General features: G+C 40.9%; 2 protein-coding genes across 2 annotated transcripts in view; one reads left to right on the top strand and one right to left on the bottom strand.

The window, feature by feature from the left end:
• LOC132702223 (cadherin-99C) overlaps nucleotides 1–13,398 on the top strand; it is a 29,810-nt gene extending 16,412 nt beyond the window's left edge. The window contains exons 4-17 of the mRNA XM_060670725.1: nucleotides 1,916–2,094; nucleotides 5,828–5,950; nucleotides 6,005–6,098; nucleotides 6,153–6,316; nucleotides 8,030–8,179; nucleotides 8,994–9,212; nucleotides 9,269–9,463; nucleotides 9,519–9,780; nucleotides 9,830–10,173; nucleotides 10,226–10,651; nucleotides 10,700–11,332; nucleotides 11,393–12,881; nucleotides 12,934–13,033; nucleotides 13,098–13,398. Of these exons, the coding sequence (XP_060526708.1) occupies nucleotides 1,916–2,094; nucleotides 5,828–5,950; nucleotides 6,005–6,098; nucleotides 6,153–6,316; nucleotides 8,030–8,179; nucleotides 8,994–9,212; nucleotides 9,269–9,463; nucleotides 9,519–9,780; nucleotides 9,830–10,173; nucleotides 10,226–10,651; nucleotides 10,700–11,332; nucleotides 11,393–12,881; nucleotides 12,934–13,033; nucleotides 13,098–13,230 (4,511 nt within the window). The 3' untranslated portion in view covers nucleotides 13,231–13,398. The remainder of the gene's footprint in view (nucleotides 1–1,915; nucleotides 2,095–5,827; nucleotides 5,951–6,004; nucleotides 6,099–6,152; nucleotides 6,317–8,029; nucleotides 8,180–8,993; nucleotides 9,213–9,268; nucleotides 9,464–9,518; nucleotides 9,781–9,829; nucleotides 10,174–10,225; nucleotides 10,652–10,699; nucleotides 11,333–11,392; nucleotides 12,882–12,933; nucleotides 13,034–13,097) is intronic.
• A 359-nt stretch (nucleotides 13,399–13,757) lies between these two features.
• LOC132702475 (mucin-16-like) overlaps nucleotides 13,758–20,197 on the bottom strand; it is a 43,329-nt gene continuing 36,889 nt past the window's right edge. The window contains exons 3-5 of the mRNA XM_060671105.1: nucleotides 18,118–18,161; nucleotides 17,860–18,063; nucleotides 13,758–17,802 (exon numbers count right to left, since the gene is read on the bottom strand). Coding sequence (XP_060527088.1) covers nucleotides 14,206–17,802; nucleotides 17,860–18,063; nucleotides 18,118–18,161 — 3,845 coding nt within the window. The 3' untranslated portion in view covers nucleotides 13,758–14,205. The remainder of the gene's footprint in view (nucleotides 17,803–17,859; nucleotides 18,064–18,117; nucleotides 18,162–20,197) is intronic.

Raw genomic sequence — 20,197 nt, 5'->3', positions numbered from 1 at the left:
TTGGGCGTGGAAATAAACTCCTTTTCCTCCTTCTGGCCTTTCAAACGTTTCCGAGATGATTAATGATCGGTAATCGCTTAACTACAGAAAACAAGATCTTAATTAGATATTTTGTTTAATTTGAAAACGGATTTTTACTTTTTTTGCCCGTAAAGCTTATTATCTTGTCGGTTATATTTCTATGAAGTAATTCAAACGCTGTCTTGCTGTAAAATCGATTAATTTGATTTTTATATTTACCATATATATTTTACCATTACCGTTTAATAATATTTTAGGGCATAAGTTTGAAGACCTCACTTTTTGGGACGAACAGTAGATTTTTTAGGCGATTTCGATAGGATTTAAGGCAAAATCAGATTTTTCCGCCACGTATTGTACTCAAAAACTACATCTGCATTAACCTAAAACACGTTTTGAGCGGAATAGTACCTCCAAAGAGGTTTTTTGACAAAAAAAAATAAAGATGGTGAACTGATTTCGATTAGACTCCACTTAAAATCAGCTGTTACGTCAGTTGTTGTAATGAAAACGTTTTGCCATTTGTATTTAATTTTCTAACAACTAAATTTTTCTGCGCAGAAACTTTAACAATTGCATGGATTTTATTTCATTTCATAATTGTTACTTTAACTGATTTTTTTGTGTGCTTACTTTCGGAAAATCTACGAAATCGATTTTTTTCGAAAGTATACGCGCTCTTCACTAAACTGGGTAACGGTGGGTCCTAGAGGACCGCCATTGGTACAGAAATGATTAGCGTCGAAAAAAAAATTTTTGTTTGTCTGTCCGTTCTCCGTTCTCTGTTCCAGGGTTTTTAGACGATAACTTCCGAACGGTTTGAGCTAAATGCTTAAAATTTTGCTCGTTTTTATCGTCCACAGTGCACATACGACTTGTAAAAAACGGATGCGTTCAAGCTTCGGCGGACACGATGAAACACGATAAGTGTCCGAAATTTCTAGCAATCAACTTCATATTTGGCAGCTTTGCCCCGAGACGGAACCTACAAAAAACATCATTTTTCAAAAACCGTTTACGAAATCAAAAAAATTCTTGAACCAGAAGACGCAGAAGATATAAATTTTTATAATTTTTAATTTAATTTTTTAATTTTATAATTTTTCACAAATATACAGGGTGTGTCGCAAATTCAAAAAAACTGAAAAAAAGATTGGTTATAACTGAAGGACTGTGAGTCAGATCTCACTTTCTTTTATATTGCGATATAGCCCGTATAGACAGAAAAAAACTTTTGTATTTAAGGTTTTCACCTATTGTACAGGGTGTTCCCGAAATTCCGTGCTAAATGAGAAATATGTTAAGTGTCCTAAATTTGCAGATATCAACTACAAATTTAGCAGTCCGTCTCCACATTTAAACGGCAGAAATTGCAATCAAATTTTTTTCAGTTTTTTTTTTGGTAATCTCAGCTTGCCCCATAATCGTTCACCCGATCGGCAAAATTCTTTAGCCAGCAGACGGTTTTTAAATTATAGGCAAAATCTAAAAGACCCAGAAAATTGTTCTTTTACGGAGTAAATTTTAAAAATATGGCTAATAGGTTCATCAAGAGACTACAGTTTTTGTATTTGCGGTTGTCGTCTATCATATACGCTGCTCCGGATATTTGAACAAATCCATGGTGTCAGAAAACACCTATTTTCGCGAAACCCATTTACTATTTCCAAAAAATTCTTGGACCAGGAAACGTGGAAGATCCAGGGCTATAACCTCTACTTCGAACACTTTTTTAATCATGTACAGGGTGTGATTGTTTATGTCCAAAAAATCAAAAAGATTTTTCTGGGTAAATTATTTTCGCTAAATGAAAATTTTTCGAAAGCAATCTTGTTACTTTGGCTTCTATTGTAATATTTCTCTTACATAATCTTCTCTTACTTCGCTTCTATAGCCGTCAGCCAAGCGACAACCCCGGTCGAGCTACCCATAGGCGGCACGCCCAATATAGACGTGTTCCTGGAGCTGTCTTTCCCCAAGGGGCCGCCGCTGTTTTTCCTGAACGACAAAAAGTTGCAGCTTCTGGCCCCGATTGACCGAGATGAGGACAACTTGTCCCACATCGTTTTCCAGGTATACCCGCGTCGATCTCTACCGTTAGGTCGGACTTAAGTGCGTAAAATTATTTGCTCTTAGTGTAAGGCAGCAATTAGCGTGTAGAACGTCGAAGAGAAAGAAAAGTCACGCTCTGACATTAAGCGTCTCGGTCTGCCAGGCAAAAATGTCGATACTAAAAAGTGAATCGGTCTATATAAGGTTAAGCGCACACTAAGGAAAATCGAAAGCTGCATTTGTGTATTCGTTTTGTTTTCTGATTTAACTTGTTTTTTTTTCGATTTCGCAGCGTGACATTTTTTTATTTCGTTTCCTTATTTTCGTTATAGCCTTTTTCTGCTCTCGCGATTTTTTTAATGGAATTTTTTGTTGTCAAGTCCGTTCGCATTACTATTTGAATGTCCTTTTTTCTTAGTTATGTTTTAAATTCTTATAAGTAAATTCATAAAATAGGCATTTTAAAATGTAAAATTATAATAGGCGTATCAGAAAAATCGTTCAAGCGTTTAAAATAAAATAAAACTAACAATTGAACAACACCGACAGCTTGAATTTTTTATGTAACTGTTATCGCAGTTATGTTTTTTTTTTATTTTGTTCTGAACTGTGCCACGCGCAATGCCGATTTTACTTTAGTTTAATAGTTTAATTAAACGAAGAGCGTTCATAATTAATTAACCCGTCTGATGTAAAATCAGCTCCAATAATTATGATTTTTAAAACAAATTTTTAAAAAAATGTATTACTTTTTGTACCGTTCTATATCGGTAACTTTTCATAAATTTAGTGTAATCGTTTCTCTGAAACTTTTTGCCATGTCCTTTCATTTAATTATTTCTCTTTTTTTAATATCATTAAGGGTTTTCTTTCCATTGGGGTGGTTGTATAAGAAACAACCTAGTTCTTGCCCCCACCCACTGCAGACTTTATCTTTCATTAAATAATTATAGATGCATTTATCGAACCAAGTTCATTTTAAAGTTTTTGCACTAATAAAATAAAACTAAAATTCTATTTAACGAGAATATTTTCTTTCATTCGCTATTATTATTTTTTTCACCATTTGCTGAATATTTTAGGTTAAACTTTTGAATTTGTTATGTTTTTTTAATATGTTGTTTTTTTATTTTTGAATGGCTGTATTTTCTCCCCTATGAGACTTATCTAATTTGCTGTTCTATACTTAAATCACAAAAATTCTTGATTGGTTCATTATAGAGAGTTAGTGAAGCTCAGCACAATTTGTTTATAACATTGGCCGTATCAGCGTAGTTTTTTGATTTATTTTCTTTCAGTTTGTTTTTTAAATTTATTGTCAACTATGTTCTGGCCATTAATAATTTTACTTTTTTTACTTACTTTTTAATTAAACCAAGAGGATTGGGTGAATACTTTCCTGATTTTTTTATTGAGTCTAGGTATAGCGAATTGGTTTTAATTTGTAGCAAACTAGGATATTTTCATAATCGATAATGTTTTTCGTATTCTTTATTATTATGATTATTATTATTTTATTATGTGCCTAATTGTTTATGTATTTTTGAGTTTCTATTAGAATTTGCTTCATTTTTGTGACAATTTTGCACTTTTCTTTTGTTTTTTTTTTAAACATTTATTATTATATTTTTGTAGGTTAATTTTGGTTAGCTTTGACTATATTAGTTTTAAAAAAATGCAGTTATGAAGTTTTAGTCTATTTCAGAAAATGAAACCTCATTTGATATGCAAGGGAACTATCGAGTGACCCAACGAATGCATAAGCCACTTTCATTTCTTGGTATTTATTTCTTTGCAAAAGTCTTTCTATTTATCGCGTCCTGGGCTTGGGTCAAGTTATGGGTATTTGCAGTACATGTACATGTACATGGAATTATGCACCCAAGTATTACCCTTACAAAAAATCATATAATTCTTCGTCATCTGAAGAACTGTCATCTTCTCTTAACATTATAGTGTCGACTCGACAGTCCGATTGTACATGTCAAGATTCCACATTTCTTTTAGTTCACAATAATATGGGGAGTGCGTAAATTTGTTGTATGTAATAGTTACTTGTTTTGTGTATTTATTAGATAGTAACGACTTTACGATAGGTATATAAAATACACACTCTACGCTTTCTGAAATAAGTTTATATATTTTTTTGGGGTTTTTGTTGCACTTTTTGATCTTATTATTTGTAGTTTGTCTTTTTTATTTTTATGTAGTTACGCGGATTTTGAGCTGTTTTTCTATCCATTTGTATGGTTGAATTTCCTCTCTTATGTTATTTAGCTCTTCTGTACTTACGTTTATGGTTTATTTTGTGTGACTTTCGTTGTTATTTCTTCTTACTATCATTTTTTTTATAAAGTCTGTCACATTTGCGAATTTTGTTTGTTCTTCTTTTCCGTCTGATTTTCTGCCTCTAACAACTGTGTCGATCAACTCGCCGTTTCTTACAAAACTCTGGACTGCAACTGATAAATTCCCCCCAATGACCGAAGCGATTAAAAAAACGATCGGTCGATAAATCGAGCAGGCCAGGTAAAGAATTGTCGGACCGCCCCGGCTGTGCGAAATAGTTCTATCGAATCCGGTTCAAAATGAGCGACACTTGTTGCAAAGATTACGCGCGTCGCCGTGAACAATTAGGGTTATAGTAAAAGTAGTAAATCGGCGTCTAATTAATGTTTACGCTCGTTGGACGCGTGGCGATTTTGCCCGTAACGGCCGGGTAATGGCCGGTTTATCGGCCTGAGCTACCCTGATAGCGAAAGATCGATGCTCTTCTCATTAATTTTCATTTTAACTCTTTACCGGCCGCTGACGTATAATACGTCATTTTTTATTTAAAATCCAGCAGCCGCTGACGTAGTAGTACGTTTTTTGACAGAATAACTTTGTTTTTCTGCTCCCGTCTGTAAAATACCTAATTACGCACCGATCTAGCGTGCGGGAAGCGTCATTTTGCCACGTCTGATTCGTTCGGCAGGACATCAGGCCCTGGTCCCATTTTTGGTTCTAAATTAAGCGGTATCTTTCAAAATCGTAGACACTTTTGTTCGAGTAATTAGATGAAATGGACGGTTGAGCATTACTCGGCTCTAAAGTAGTAAAAAGATAGTTGTGATATCACATACACACCATTGTAGTTTATTTTAGAGGGTAACGAGTTTATATTATTCCTATTGTCAGTAAAATATTCTTTTTTTAAGTTATTTTTAGTTTTTAGTAAATAATTTTTAGATTTTCTTTATTTGATTTAAAATCTTTTCGTAATAGCGATAATATATTACAGTCATTGATGTTTTTAATTTTTTTCCACTTTCTCCTAACCTCTTTGTTATGCAGGATATTATTTATTATACTAATTATAAATCACAACACTATAACTACGTTCGTAAGTAAAAGTGAAATATAAATATTTCAAATCTACAGTTCTTTGATTTCTATTAACAAATAAACAAAACTAATAATAATAGTAATAATAATAAATAATAATAATAATAATTTGCTGTTTTTCTTTTCCTGCTTTCTTCTTCTTTTCACTCATTTGCCCACACTTTTTTCCGCCTTTCAGTTCTTCACGCTCTTGTTCGATGCGACGTTTTTATGCTTTGTTCTGTCAATCTTGCCACTTGTATATCCATTTCTTTCCTAGTCCTTCCTTCACTTCACTTCGCTCCACTTTCACAGACATACTTTACACAACACAGGCCACTGGCGATGAAAATTAATTTGCACCTTTTCTATGGGTTCGAAATTTCAGTTAATTTGCACCGTAAGATCGTCGCACAAGATCAAAACCATACCTGTGATAGTAAGACTGACGGACGTCAATGACAACGCGCCGAAATTCGTAGGGACGCCCTACGAAACCACCATATCCGAGGTAAAAAAATGTTAAAATTTAATTTGCGATATGCTGAGGGTACGGTTTGCGCAGCTGACTCCGGTAGGCACGACCATATTCCAAGCGATCAACGCCAAAGACAAGGACACGGGGATCAACGGGCAAGTCGAGTATAAAATCATACAAGGTACGATTAAAAAAAGTTAAAAAAATAGTTTTTAAATTAACTGTGGGTGTCTAGGGTCGACTCTTCCTCCCGACGAAGGAATCGGACGCCAGAGGATACATAGCGAGGACGGCTACGGCTATTTCGCCATCAACTACCCACACCAGGGCCAGGTCACTGTGAATCGCACCCTGGATTTTGAGAAAACCCAAAGGTACTACGTCACGATATTGGCAACGGTAAGATTTGATTTTGTAATATCAATCAGAAAGAAAAAAAAAACATTTTCGGTCTTAATATTCTTTCAAAATTTCCTACAATATTTTTAATTTTATAGCGATTCGTCTTTTAGAGGAACATTATTGACCACATTCCGAAACATTTCACAATGTGCCTTTAAATGCTAAATATTATATGCTATGATAGCGATAATAACTTTAATTAATATATTTTAATTCATTGTAAACAATTTTCACCAAGTTTACTTTATACTAATAATAACTGATATACTACATAGCTCACAAGGCGTACCCTAGCTTAAGATCTCCACTACTCAACATCAACCATTTCTGTGAATATTAGATTAATAAATAAATCAACAAACCTTAGTAAAAATAATTTCTTTCCTAAATACTAGAACTGAACTGGTATCAAAATATTGATTATAATTTTTTTTCTTTATTTTCACTTCGATTTTTTTAAGCTTTGGGGGTTATTATAGATCCTTTTTTTCATGGAACTTTCGTAGATTACAAGGCTCAAGTATGTCGAGTGTCTTTTTGGATATTTGTATTAAAATTACTGATTTTAAAAATGTATATTTTTTTTAAAGCGGCATCTGGTTGAAATTTTCTGTGTGCTGTTCTGGGATTATCACTTCATATCTTCGAAAAAGTCGATTCATATTGTTCATTTGTTAGTTTCAAACAGAAACTTGTACTGCCTTGTCTTTAATATTATGATATTTTAAATTAATCAACTATTTCATTTGCTATAGTTCAGCAGTTAAACAAATAATATTGCAAATTCATCGTACCTTTCCGAATAATGTCGATGAGCAGTCGGTAAATCTTCGATCTATTCAATGAGAAATTGCTTAATCTGCACAAAAAAAAAACGGAAAGTATTGTCAAAAAAAATATAAATTTAACAACAAATATAATTTAACAGCAATTTAAAATTGTTGTTAAATAAAATGTTTTAAATCCAGAAAAAACTGCTCGTCATCAAAAGTAATGGCCAAAACCAACATTTATATTGTTGAAATACAGTATTCTCTTAGTTGAAGAACCTTTTGTGTATTAAATCGATAATCGTTACTGAATCTAACATTTAATTATTACATGCCAATTAAAAATTACATTGAAAACAATTTTTAACTGCAAGAAAAGATTGAATTTTATCTGCAAATTTTATTATTTATTGTTATTGCTAATAGAACACAATTTTAGCTTATGCGAAAATATTTATTTATATGTTCTGTATGTTTATTATTCGAAATGGAACAGATATAAACAAAGATGGATACACCACTCCGTTCGCTTTAGAAACCCGCGAAAACCATTAAAACCGTATTAAAAACATTAAATTTAATTATTCTTATTAGGCGACCAAGTAATTGCGTAACCACAATGCACAAATTAACCGCCGTAATTGTTTTTACCACGCCATGTAGAAAACGAGCATTTTAATCATAACGGTCCTGATTTAGACGAGAGTTTAATTTTGCGTTAAGCCTCGACGCGGTCATCCCGCTCCTGATGTGATGCGCCGTCGCGTTCTATTTTTAGCAGCGCGGCGCAAATATGAAACGCCTCGTATAATGAGCTCGCGAACCGCCTCATTACTTGGACTTTTTTTCTTACTGAAACGCGCGGCGCCACGTTCGTCTGCACGGTGTGCCCCGAGGACCTACTCCCGGACCTTTAAATATTTCCCTCGCTCGTTTCTAGGACAAAGCCAAAGACGAGACGCAAAGGCTGACATCGACGACTACCCTGGTGGTGAATGTCAGAGATGACGATGACCTGCCTCCTTCCTTTATCTACAAGGGTTGCATGTTGCTGGACGGGTCGTGCATCAACCCCGAGTATTCGGCGTCGGTGAGTACCGTGGCGTGGGAACCAGTGCCGTGTAGAAGAAAAAAATACCCTTTTCCCCGTACATAAATCCTTCGGGGGAAAAAATCGGCAACCTCCGCCTCTTTCGATATAATAAAACGTTATCATCGGATCCGTAACTACCTACGGCCTATGTATTCGACCCGCTTGTTTATGGTTTGTACCAGGGACGTACCGAGCAACGACGACGGTACCGTAAGTAGATCGGGTGCGGTCGCGAATATATCGGGCACGTCCCTGGATCGCGATCTAGATAATCTTCGCGGAAAGAACACAATGGGATCTCCGTGGGTGCCCTGAAGGTAATATTCTAAGCCGGTCGCCACCTGTCGAAGAACGTGCGTCAGACGAAATGAGAAATCGTTTCGGAATCTAATAATAAATCGATCGATGACTTTTACTATCGAAAAACAGTTTTTAAAGCAACAGCTAAAAGCATTCAAAACTCACTAATTAAGACCAAGACTAATGTAAGATCCTCTATATAAACAAAATTTGTGCAAAGGAATACCCACTATGAAGAGGTTGTCCGTTCATTAAGTCTTTTGCTGCCCCACATCAAGCTAAGATGGTGTCTCTTGACCGGAGTTTTTCTACGGCAACACTGTCGACCTTCTCGATTCTCGAAATTTTCTATAAAGAAAATACATTGATAGCAAAACCATTTTCTTCGGCTCAATGGCGATGGTGTCTCCCAAGTTTAGTTCTCCTCCTTCATGTACCACCACACCGACTTTCATCGGAATACATTCTTTAAAACAGTTGTAATTCTGTGACACCGCTGTTCTTTTCTTAGGTATCCAGCGGTGTCCAGCATGGTATCCTCAACATATCGCCCGAAAAAATCCAAGCGGTCGACATGGACACCATCAACTCGCCCATCAGGTACTCCTTCGTCAGCGGTACGCCTAGTTCATATTCCGAATACTTTAAAATCAACCCGGATACTGGCGCCGTGCACCAAATCAAAGCGGTCGATACCACCACGACGAAGCAGTTCGAAATCATCATCAAGGTAAGCGCTGCGTGACGTTTTGAAATAAGCTTTACGCCTCATGGCGTTTTTTCCAGGCCCAAGAGGTGTCCGAAGCGAAACGATCTACCACGGCCAAACTGTTTGTCACCGTGAAGCCGGTGGACGCCAATCCCCCGGAAATAGTACTTTCATCAACAGAAGGGTTCGTCGATGAGAACTCTCCCATCGGAGAAAAGGTGGTTGACTCCAGAAACATACCGTTAACGATTACAGTGGACGACAAGGACTTTGTAAGATTGCTATAGGACGTAGAGCGAGGACGGCCTTACGTTTATAAATTTTCAGGGGCCTGACGATCCCAAACCGGCTTATACTTTCGAATTGACCACGCCCTATTTCGCTATCGATAAGAACGGGCACTTGGTGGTGGCCGAGAACAACCTGGATCGGGATCCTCCCAACCCTGGCAAGTTCAAATTCCAGGTGGTGGCGAGAGAGAAAAACGGTGTCGCCGCTAGCGCCCCCACTTCCGTAACTGTCAACCTAAGGGATGTTAATGATAACGCCCCGATGCTGCCCATTATGGCGCCCGTTTCAGTTCCAGCGGGTAGTCTTCAATAACTTCCTCGGACAAGAAGTAACCGTGTGAGTTTTAGGCGACGTTAAACGCAAGGTGACTACCATTCGAGCGACGGACAATGACGAAGAGAAAAACGCGATCATCCGGTACTCCATCTACCACGTTTCCAATAACGGGAACAACAAGTTCACCATTAACCCGGTAACCGGGGAAATTGAGACTGTGGGTAAGCTCAACGCCGGTGAACAGTACAGTCTCACGGTGCAGGCGACAGATTCGGGAGGTCTCTACAGTCAGGCCATCGTAGAGGTCACCATAAGTCCTGGACCGAACACTCAGGCGCCCGTGTTCGAGCAGTCGATCTATGATATCGAAGTCAGCGAAGGAGCTACCATCAACTCGACCGTCGCCACACTCGTGGTAAGTTGGTACCGTGTGCTTTTCCTTGTGATGTGAGGGGTGATTTTCCTAGGCTGTAGATCCGGAAGGGGATCCCGTTGCTTACTCGATAGCTTCCGGGAATGACCTTAGGCAGTTCGCGATAGGCTCCAAATCGGGGATACTGACGGTCGTCCGCATGTTGGACAGGGAGGAATTGAATAGATACCAGCTGGTGGTGCGCGCCGAAGATACGGGCAAGTTGTCGAGTACCGCCACGATCAATATCAAGATAACTGATATCAATGATAAAAACCCCGAATTCGTGGGTGACCCCTACAAGTTCCAGGTCAGGGAAGGTTCGAAGAAGGTATCTGTGGGGCAGGTGCGCGCCATAGACGCCGACGAAGGTATAAACGCTTTGGTGTCGTACTCCATACCTTTCGGTTTGCCTTTCGATATCGATAACCAAACTGGGGAAATCAGCACCAACAGGCCGCTGGACTTCGAAAGTCAGAAGGTACGGTGGATGGTGCAATTCGAACCGAGTTTATTAGTATTGTTCCAGGAGTACCAATTCGTCGTCACCGCGAAGGATGGCGCCCCGGACTCTAGGATAGCAACCGCAACCGTCGCAGTGGAGGTCTTGGATGTGGAAGACGAGGTACCGGTGTTCAAGACTGATTTGTACGAGGCATTGGTGCCGGAGAACATGGCGGATCACTTCGTAACCACCGTCGAAGCTCACGATCCTGACACGGTGAAGAAAATCACCTACGTGATTCACCAGGGCCCGACGGATTTGTTCCGCATTGACGAGAAGACGGGCTCCATATACACTACCAGAGGATTGGACTACGAGAAAGACGTCCAGCACACTTTGGTGATCGGCACATTGGAGAATATGTCGAACGACAGGAACAGTACCACCAAAGTCGTCATCGAGGTTGAGGATAGGAACGACATTCCGCCGGTGTTCACCAGGATACCTCATCCGATTAGTTTGGAGGATGATGTGGCCATCGGTACGAAAGTGACGACGTTATTGGCGACGGATTCCGATGGTACTGCGCCAGGAAACAAGGTCAGATACGAGATCATAGGGAGAGGCAAAGCGGACAAGTACTTCCAAATCGATCCCGACAGCGGGGTGGTACGCGTCACTAATGATTTGAAAAAGGAGGTGGATATAGAGTACCAGGTATCGACGTTATTTTTCTACCCCTGCTGATGACCTTTAACAAATACGATTTTGGTGTAGGTTGACGTCAGGGCGTACGACCTGGGCGAGCCGGAACTGTCATCCGTGATAACCGTTGATGTTTACATCCAGCACGTGGCGACGGTGGCTCCAGAAGTGGGGCTCAGATTCGCCGACACTTCCTACGCACTCCAGTTACCCGAAAACGCTACTGTCGGTCAAAAAATCAAAACTCTAACCATAGTCAACGGCCAGACTCACGGTACGACCATCCCGTTGAAGTGTCAGATCGTTTCCGGTAACGAGGAAGGTAAATTCGCGTTGAACGTGACAGAAGAACGCAACTGCGCTATCTACCTGAACGGCACGCTCGATTTTGAGACCCAGGAGTCGTACGTATTCGACGTGGAAATTATGTCGCTGCAAGGTTTTATCAACAAAGAGTTCGCCGTCACCCAGGTGGTCGTCAACGTGATGGACGTCAACGACAACGAGCCGTTCTTCATTTACCCTAACGCCGACATTAATAAGTACTACGCGGCGGTACCGGCGGACGTTCCCATCGCCGGTACCGTCGCTCAGATCAAAGCGGAAGACAAGGACAGTGGAAAGTACGGCAAGATCGCGTATTCGTTATCGGGGAACCGAAGCGAGGAGTACTTCTCGGTGGACCAGTCGACGGGTATTGTCAAAACTAGAAAGTCATTCGACGGACTAGATCGTAAGACGCTGCCATTTAACCTGCGGGCCGTGGCCAGAGATAACCCGAACTCCACGCGCGACTTCTTCGAAATCGAAGCCCCTCTGGTGGTGAACCTCATATCGCAAATGAACCGCCTGGTGCTGGTCATGGGTGACGCTAAGCCCGACGAGGTGCAGAAGAAATTGGGAGACATCGTCAGAGTCATACGCGACCAATCGGGATTGGTAGCCGGCATCGAGAAGCTCACTTCGAGAGAGTACGTCAGCGCGAACGGTACCTTGGAAGTAGATCCCGAAGGTACTGACGTCTGGTTTTACGTGGTGGATCCCGAAACTGGATCGATTTTGCCCAAGAACCACACGTTGGTGAAGAGGACGATCTTGGAGAAGTCCGCAATGGACAATATCACCTTCGACATAACCGCTCAAACGAAAAACACGGCGTTCAATATCCACGAACCTCTAGTATTTCACAGAGTGAAGACCGCGTCCGTAGCGACTTTCGGGGGCGAAGTCTTCCCCTACGCCCTAATAGTCATCGCGTGCGTCATTGTGGTGTTCGGATCCGGTGGAATCGTCTACATATGCGTCTCGTGGTCCAGGTACAAGTCCCACAAGGACGAGACTCAACGGCAGTACGTAGTACCCGCCAGTCCCGTGCGGTACGACACGGTCTACGTGGAGCCGAACCTTAAGGAGTACGAGACCCAGGTGCTGCAGATGTGCGTGCCGGTAGACGACCAAGAGGATTATAACGATCTTCAAATCGACTTTAGCAACAAGAACCACGCGTTCAGTTTGGAGAACGTTAGCTACATCGGCAAGGATACAAATTTGAAGAATTACGGTGAGTTTTATTGGGGGACATAGGAAATAGGTAAAACTGTTGGTGTCTATAGACAAATCCAGCCCGGCTAGCAGCGAGTCAGCCACTACGGCTAGGGCCTCGAGCGTGGGGGAGAATAATCTCAAAAGAAAAGATCATCTCTACAACAACAGGTTGTTTTATTTTGTTTTATTTTTTGTATTCATGATTTATATTTTTGCCGTTGTTCAACTGTAGGTCTTGCGACGAAGACGACTTGAACGCGAGTCCAACCAACGACAACGTTACGTTCAAGGAGAAAAAGGATTACTCCCACATGGGGTATTCGTACGGGGACCATTCTCCCGTGGAGACCACCACCGAGCTGTAGATAACATTTTTTTTATTTCCTTTTTTTTGTATAGAGTGAGAATGACTATTTATATAAAACGGGATTTAATTTAGGTGAAATCGCGTGTTCTTCGAACTAGTCTGTGCCTCCACAATTTGCCAAACCGGGAACTCGCGCGTAATTTATAAGATATAAAAGGATAGCCAAATTATGTACATAAATATATTTTGTTAAGGTAATGAGTTTTATTTTTTTCCATTTAACAGCATTATTTTTTAAAGCAAGAAGCATTTTAAGTATAAATATGTAAAAATAAAATATAAGAAAACAAGTCGCAATACTTAAAAAAGATTTATTTACAATTAACACAAAGTTTATATACACTATCATTGATAGATAAGCAAAGAGAGTTCCAGACTAACACAATAACCAATATAAGGTCATCCCGTCTTTGTTTCGACTAGCAAAATCTTCAGCATGGTATCTGGGATCTTATTAATGTGGTGCCTATGCCACAAGTCCCTGTTCTCTTATATATCTAGAGCTAAATTCATCTCTACCATCTCTTATATACCTTTATATAACAGATGCCGAGGTGATGGCAAATTCTGAAGATTTTGCTGCCAGAAATCCCCCAGGCAGTGCTGATCTTTTTTATTTTTTGCTCTCTCTTACATTATCTATTATTAATACCTTAATAATAAATAATTCTATAACTATTGGGATATTCGAGTGTTACATCAGAGCTTACGCAACTCAACACTCAAACCGTTTCATAAATATAGGAAGCCATATTCGCTCTATTGTTTAATTATTTAAATTAACTAATTACGGGATGATATATTAAACAACAACAAATGCCTCAAAAAATGCACAAGGCAAGGAATGAATCACGGATAGAATTAGTTTGAAATATTCTTTTGCAGAACCTCAATGCTCTCTGCTCGTGCACACTCCCACACATAATGAGCATTATCTCAAATGCATCTTTAATAATTTTACTACAAACGGCTATCACTTGCCAAACCTCGACGCTATAGTATACAAAGCGTTGAGCAGCTGCAACGCCCTAGCGTCTTGGTCAGTTTCCTTCAGCTTGGGATCCACCAGTTTCAGCAAACCTCGGCTGACACTGTCGCCTTCGTTACCGGCGTGTCCACTCCTAGTCGCAAGAGTCTTGTGGCTCTCGTTAGACCCCAATTCCCGGGTTACGTCCGACCCGCACTCGCTTATGAGGAGGAGAATCAACCTCTTGGTCAGTGGATTCGACTCGATCTCCTTCATCCTGGAAAGGAACTCGTCTTCGGTTGTGTTCAGCTTCTTCAGGATCCTCTGAAGTCTCGCCGATTCTTCCGTGTGGTTCATGAAGTTCAACAAAATGCCATGCACCTGAGTAGAGTTCAAATTAAACTGAGGCAGCGTTTTGAGTTCGTAGCGGATTTCCGAATGGGGCGGTAATTTGGCCAAAGCCTCATCTTGGAAGAACTCCGGCTCTTCGGTTATATCCTCTTCTTCTTCTTCTTGGCTAGCGGTGATCGGAGTGGTAACGAGTCTTTCGTTCACCACGGAAGGGTCTACCGACACAATTTTCTGCCACAACTTGGTGGCGCCGGGAGAGGTAGTCCAGTGATTTGGAGGCAGCTCAGTTTTCTCTTGTACCTTGAAGCTGTTGTAGTTCGGAACAAAGGATTGCGAGTCGGCCGTATTCAAATCCGGGTTGAGAGAGTTTTTAACATCTTCTGTAGCTGGAGCCAGTTTGGGAGCTAATATATAGCCCCAGGTGGGCGACGGAGAAGGCGGGCTTGGTGTGATGTCCGCGTCAGAAAAATTGAGGATTTCTTCACCGCCTGACTCTGTATTGTCCTCTCCTTCCAGGGGAGGTGGTTCCGTGGGACGCAGTTCCTCCAATCCTTTCCTAAAGTTGTCAGGGTCGTGAAGGTATGAGGATAGCGCCAGCGAAAAATTCCTAGCTAGCTGCCTCAGCTCTACGGCGGGCTTTTCAGTATCGTTTTCCTCTTCCACTTGGTTCTCTTCATTGTTTCTCGCTTCAGTCTCGACGATTGTTTCCCCTCGAGTCTCCGTAGTACTTGATACTGCAGTACCATTACTCGTCGTCTCACTATGCTTGCTGAACAAGCTATTGTAACCGTGCACAGTCATTTGAGTGAGAAGGGTTGTGAGTTCGTCTTTAGTGTCAGGTTGCAGATTCACGCCATCGTCGTGGTCGAGTTCGTTAGCGAAGTATTGCGCTAGAGAGTGGAGAGTTTGTGGACTCACCGAAGGAGGTATCACCAGCCCCGGCCTCGAAGAGTCCTGCGTGTAATCTTTGGTATTAGCCCGAGCTATTTCTTTAAGCACATTGATCATGTTATCAACATTGTCGTAGATAAAAGATTTTGTAGACGTAGGTAATGTAGTCGTGTAAGGGGTAGGTTCGGTCGGTGTGACCTTTTGGAAAGGTCTCGCGCTTGATATTTGATATGGCGGAAAAGTGGGACGGGCTAGGGACACGGTACTACTTGAGTAGTACCTCGTTTCGACATTTTGTTGAACCTCGAACGGCCTGGGTTTCTGGGTTTCCGAAATAGGGGCAGTTAACGTAGCGGGGGTGGAATTAGGCAAACCTCTGGCGGTAAAGAAGCCGTTCGGAGCAGGAGCCAGAGTACTGCTCGCTATTCCGGCACTTATGCGCACATAGTCATCGTTGTTCGCGGGCCCTGCGGTGCTGGTACTAAATGATGGTCCCAGTGATTTGGTGAGCTGAATCGAAACCTTGTCGCTGCCTTTGGCGAATCTCACAGGTACTCCCCCGCCTTTTCCAGCGGAAACGTAGGAACCATACACCGCAGTCGCATCAGTCGGCCTGATCGTGGTACTCACTCGATTGTAAGTGTCTCCACCAGCCGGAGCCCTAGTCGGTTCATACGTACCGTATACTACGGAATGATTAATGCCTGGCGACGACGCGGAGCCAGAGTAAAGCAGTGGCACGTATTTCTTCACAAAGAGGGGTTCAGATACAGGTACTGGCAGTTTCGTTGTCGTCAAATTGACAACCCCTTCACCTATGTTGAAGGAACCCTCTTCGGGCACGTAAATATCTAATGGTTTCAGTGTGGTGGTACCGTAACTCGGAACCACATCCGTCTTGACGGTACTATCGGTGTTTCCTAAATTGAAGGTTTCGGTTGGTAGAGAGTTGGTAACAGAAGTCGTGGTTTCGACTGGGGGCAAAGTCTTGTCCGTATTGCCAACGTTGAACAATTCCGGAGGTCCGTACGGCGGCAATTCGGTCGTCGAGTGTCTAAGAACTCCCAAAATGATTTCGTGGCTCTTCGGAGTCCTCGCGGTACTCGTAGGCAGGTACGTATGCGCTTTGGTGGTAAGTGTGGATCCGATCCTGCTGCCGATGAACGGTTTGCCACTGTTAATAGGTTGGGTGGTGACCAAATGAGGTGTGATCGATGAGATTGTTTGTTTGGGAGTTTGGTAGCTGAAGGGTTTGACATCCGAGTAGGTGCTTCTGTGATTCGGATAGGCGTCCACGTATTTTTTAGAATTATCAGTGATACTGTTGTAGGGGTTTTTAACAAACGACGAAGACTCTTGAGGTACTTGTGTTTCTTCGGCGTCACTTTTCGTACTGCTTATCGACTCCGACTTGTGCTTCGGGAATTCCAGATCGTAAGAGCCGGAAGGTTGCTCAGTGTTGAGATTGGAGTCAACCTTAGGAGGAAGCAGCGTAGAAGCCGTAACGTAGTTGCTGTTGATGTTCGTTTTGAAGCTCGCTTCTTCGTCATTTGGGTTGGATTGGAATTTGACACTGCCGCGGTAGGGTTTTTGTGACAGAGAGGCACTACTTGGAAGCGACGTCGTTTGGCGACTGTCTAATATTTTGCTAGTGATAGTGGTTTGATAAAACTTGATCGGAGGTTGCGATGGACCCACGAACACTGGTATGCTAGATATTGCACTGGGATAAGGGTTCAGGTGGGCAGCTTTCTTCGGGGTAGCGGATGTGCGCGCTTCAGACTTGGTACTTTCGGTTAGTTGATTGTTCTTCGAATCTCGGTTAGTTTTGAAAGTTGACGGCTCTTGGTAGTAGCTAGTCGACCTCGAAATCGAAGGTGGAGTAGACGAGACATCAAATCTCGTTTTTTGACTGCCGTCCACCTTTTTGGAATTCCTTTCGCGATGGTTTCCATTGATGTAATTGCCCGTATCTTTTCCTATATCTTTTTTAACCTGACTGCCACCAACATCGTAGTTATGGTTAGGATACCTAGCCGGAGTGTTGGAGTTCCCCAGGTGCTTATTGGTAACTTCCACGGGATACTCCTTACCGTTCTTGACCGCCCTTACCGACGCCTTTTCCTCGGTTCGCATAACGGCGCCATGATTCGTTTCTCCACCGTCCAAAGATACGCGCCTGGAGGATTTTCTTCTGGCTATATCGTTGTGAAGACGTTCGACGCTCTCGTTGTACAAATTCGGTGAATCGCTGCAGTTTACTTTGTTCCACCATTCGCAGATCAACTCCGATTGCTGGAAGATGGTACCGTTGGGACAGAGGAAGGAGATCTTCTTGCCGTCTGCGCAGATGTGGAACACCTGAAAGCGAAATGGGTTGAAAATTCGCTTTAAACCAGAGGTAGAGGTGGAAGTTACTTGACAGTCGGTGTCCAGGTCTGCGTAGTACCCGGACTCGATGCCGCGACAACTGAAGACGGTCCTCGGGATGTAGGAGTATACCGGGTAGTCGAGTCCAGGCCTGCCGTCCACGCCTTGGTAGTACACCCAGTAGTCGCTGCCGAGGTGCGACTTAGATTTGTGTTGATCGATGCCATTGTCCGAGTCCAAGCTGTGTACCAACTAGAAACAAAAAAATTGGTCAATCGAAGGAGACGGCGGCGGGTACGGACTCACCATGGGTCTAACACAGTACGCGGCGTAGAAGGTGACGGCCAGACCTGAAAACAAAAAGAACACCATTACCGGTCAGACAGTAAATTTCCTAAAACAATGCGATTCGCAATGACCGCCTTTTAGCATCGCTTAATTGGCGGTTAATCGAAGCAGTACCTTGACTCTGTTCCGACATGATCCTTTGCGTAGGCGTTGCGCAATCAGTGCCTATCGGTACCGCGACGACGTTGCGGTTAATTAATAATCGTCGAAATTAGAAAATTAGTATTAATCCGGGGGTTGAGCAATCGTAATTAGTACCATTTCACTCGCCAGCGGCGGGTAAAGTCATTTTTACGTGTACGTTTGTACGTAGGGAACTATTGAATGTAATATCTTGGGAAACGGTTGCGTTTTGATCTAGGGATGATAAATGTCACGTATGTTGCGCTATAGATCGAATTTTTTTGGTGTTTCGGGAGCATTTCTAGTTTAAGGAGCGTTTTACTTTGATAGACTCTGATGTTGTTATTTGTCGAAGTCTGATTGATCTCTGGTGTACAGCGTCGTTCATTATATTGTGACACCCACCCACAGGGTTCAATTTGAAAAAAGTGTAAATACAAAATTTTGACGATTTTCGCTTTATTATCTTATAAACAAACGATGATTGCAAGATGTCAAAATGACAGCAATCTCATTTTTACATTATACTTTTTGTTCTATCTTTGAAAATTAACCCTGTAGCTTGGTGTCAAAATAGAATGAATAGCCCAGTACTTTTAATTTAAGAAATTTTAATTAGGCTGAATGCTCAATTATTTGACAATACGTAGTCAATGGTTGCACTTCCGGCTTGAGCGGAAACGACAGTAACTCCCAAATTTTAAATCGCACAGCCTATTTTTTTTTTTTGGATTCAGGAGATCATTTTACGTAGGATGGAACCGTTTTCATTTTTTTTTTGTTTTGTGAAATTTCCATTTCTTTTTGGAAAATTGCGGCTAAGAGGCTGTGACCATCACTGATCACGGGAAAAATCATAAATGAAGCTTTTCTTTACTAGAGTACTAGTAGTACTGAGAGTAAACTAGTAAACAGATATTTCTTTTTTATTTTAACGGATTTGTCCTTAAAATCCGAAGCACCTAAATTCAAAAACTACCAAGGTTTTGCAATTCGAGTCTAGCGGCACGAATTCACTTTGAGGTTGTTGTCATGCTGCATTTTGTTAACCTTTTTGTAATAATTTTATGTAAGCTTACTATTTTGCTTTCCTGTTTTTAGTTTTCAACTTAGAGATCCATGCTGACAAGCGATTTGAGTTTTGACTTACTGTTGAAATCGAACAGCTGACACAACCTTGCTTACCTTGCCTTAGAGGTATGTAATAAAATAAACAAAACTTAAATAAGCCAACTGAGGCGAACATTTTTTATTTTTTACTGGTATATCTGGTATACAAATCTTACAAAGGCTCATAGACTCTTTTAATACTCATCTACTTGAAAAAGGAAATAAAGTAAGGAAAATAAAGTATTAATATAATAAAAATTATACTAAATGCGTTAGTCTCATCATTTGTCGTATGCTTCTTTGTATATTTCATTAAAATAAATTAAGTTTGTATTCCTAAATATTTACAGATTTATTTCGAAATTTATCTCGACACACTTTCGAAATGTATTTTGGTAGGTAGGTGTATATTGCCCAAAACGCTCCTTTAATTATCTTATCAATATTGTAGTGGGCAATGCCATTGTATTTATTTTACAACTTTGTGTTGGGTAATAAACCTGTGTTATTTTTAAATATATGTAACTAAATTTTTTTCAAAATTTGTTTGAATAAAGGTTCCGAATTTTCTTCCTTAAATTTTAATTTTTAACTAAATTTCAAAGAACGCACAATGATTTTAGGAAAATTTCTTAGGGAAATTGCCCCAAGAGCGCATAGATTTTGACCCAACTATTTGATTATATTTTAAGAGAATAATAGAATGTCTTGCTTTTTCAATGTTCTAACCTTAAACCAATTTTTAATGATCTTGAGTCAAAGCAATTTTCTCAAAGTCACTGGATATTGTGACAAAACCATAGGT

This window comes from Cylas formicarius, unplaced genomic scaffold (assembly GCF_029955315.1).
Source record: "Cylas formicarius isolate icCylForm1 unplaced genomic scaffold, icCylForm1.1 PGA_scaffold_5__7_contigs__length_24384050, whole genome shotgun sequence".
Classification (NCBI taxonomy): domain Eukaryota; kingdom Metazoa; phylum Arthropoda; class Insecta; order Coleoptera; family Brentidae; genus Cylas; species Cylas formicarius.
This window is presented reverse-complemented; position numbering and strand designations above follow the sequence as displayed.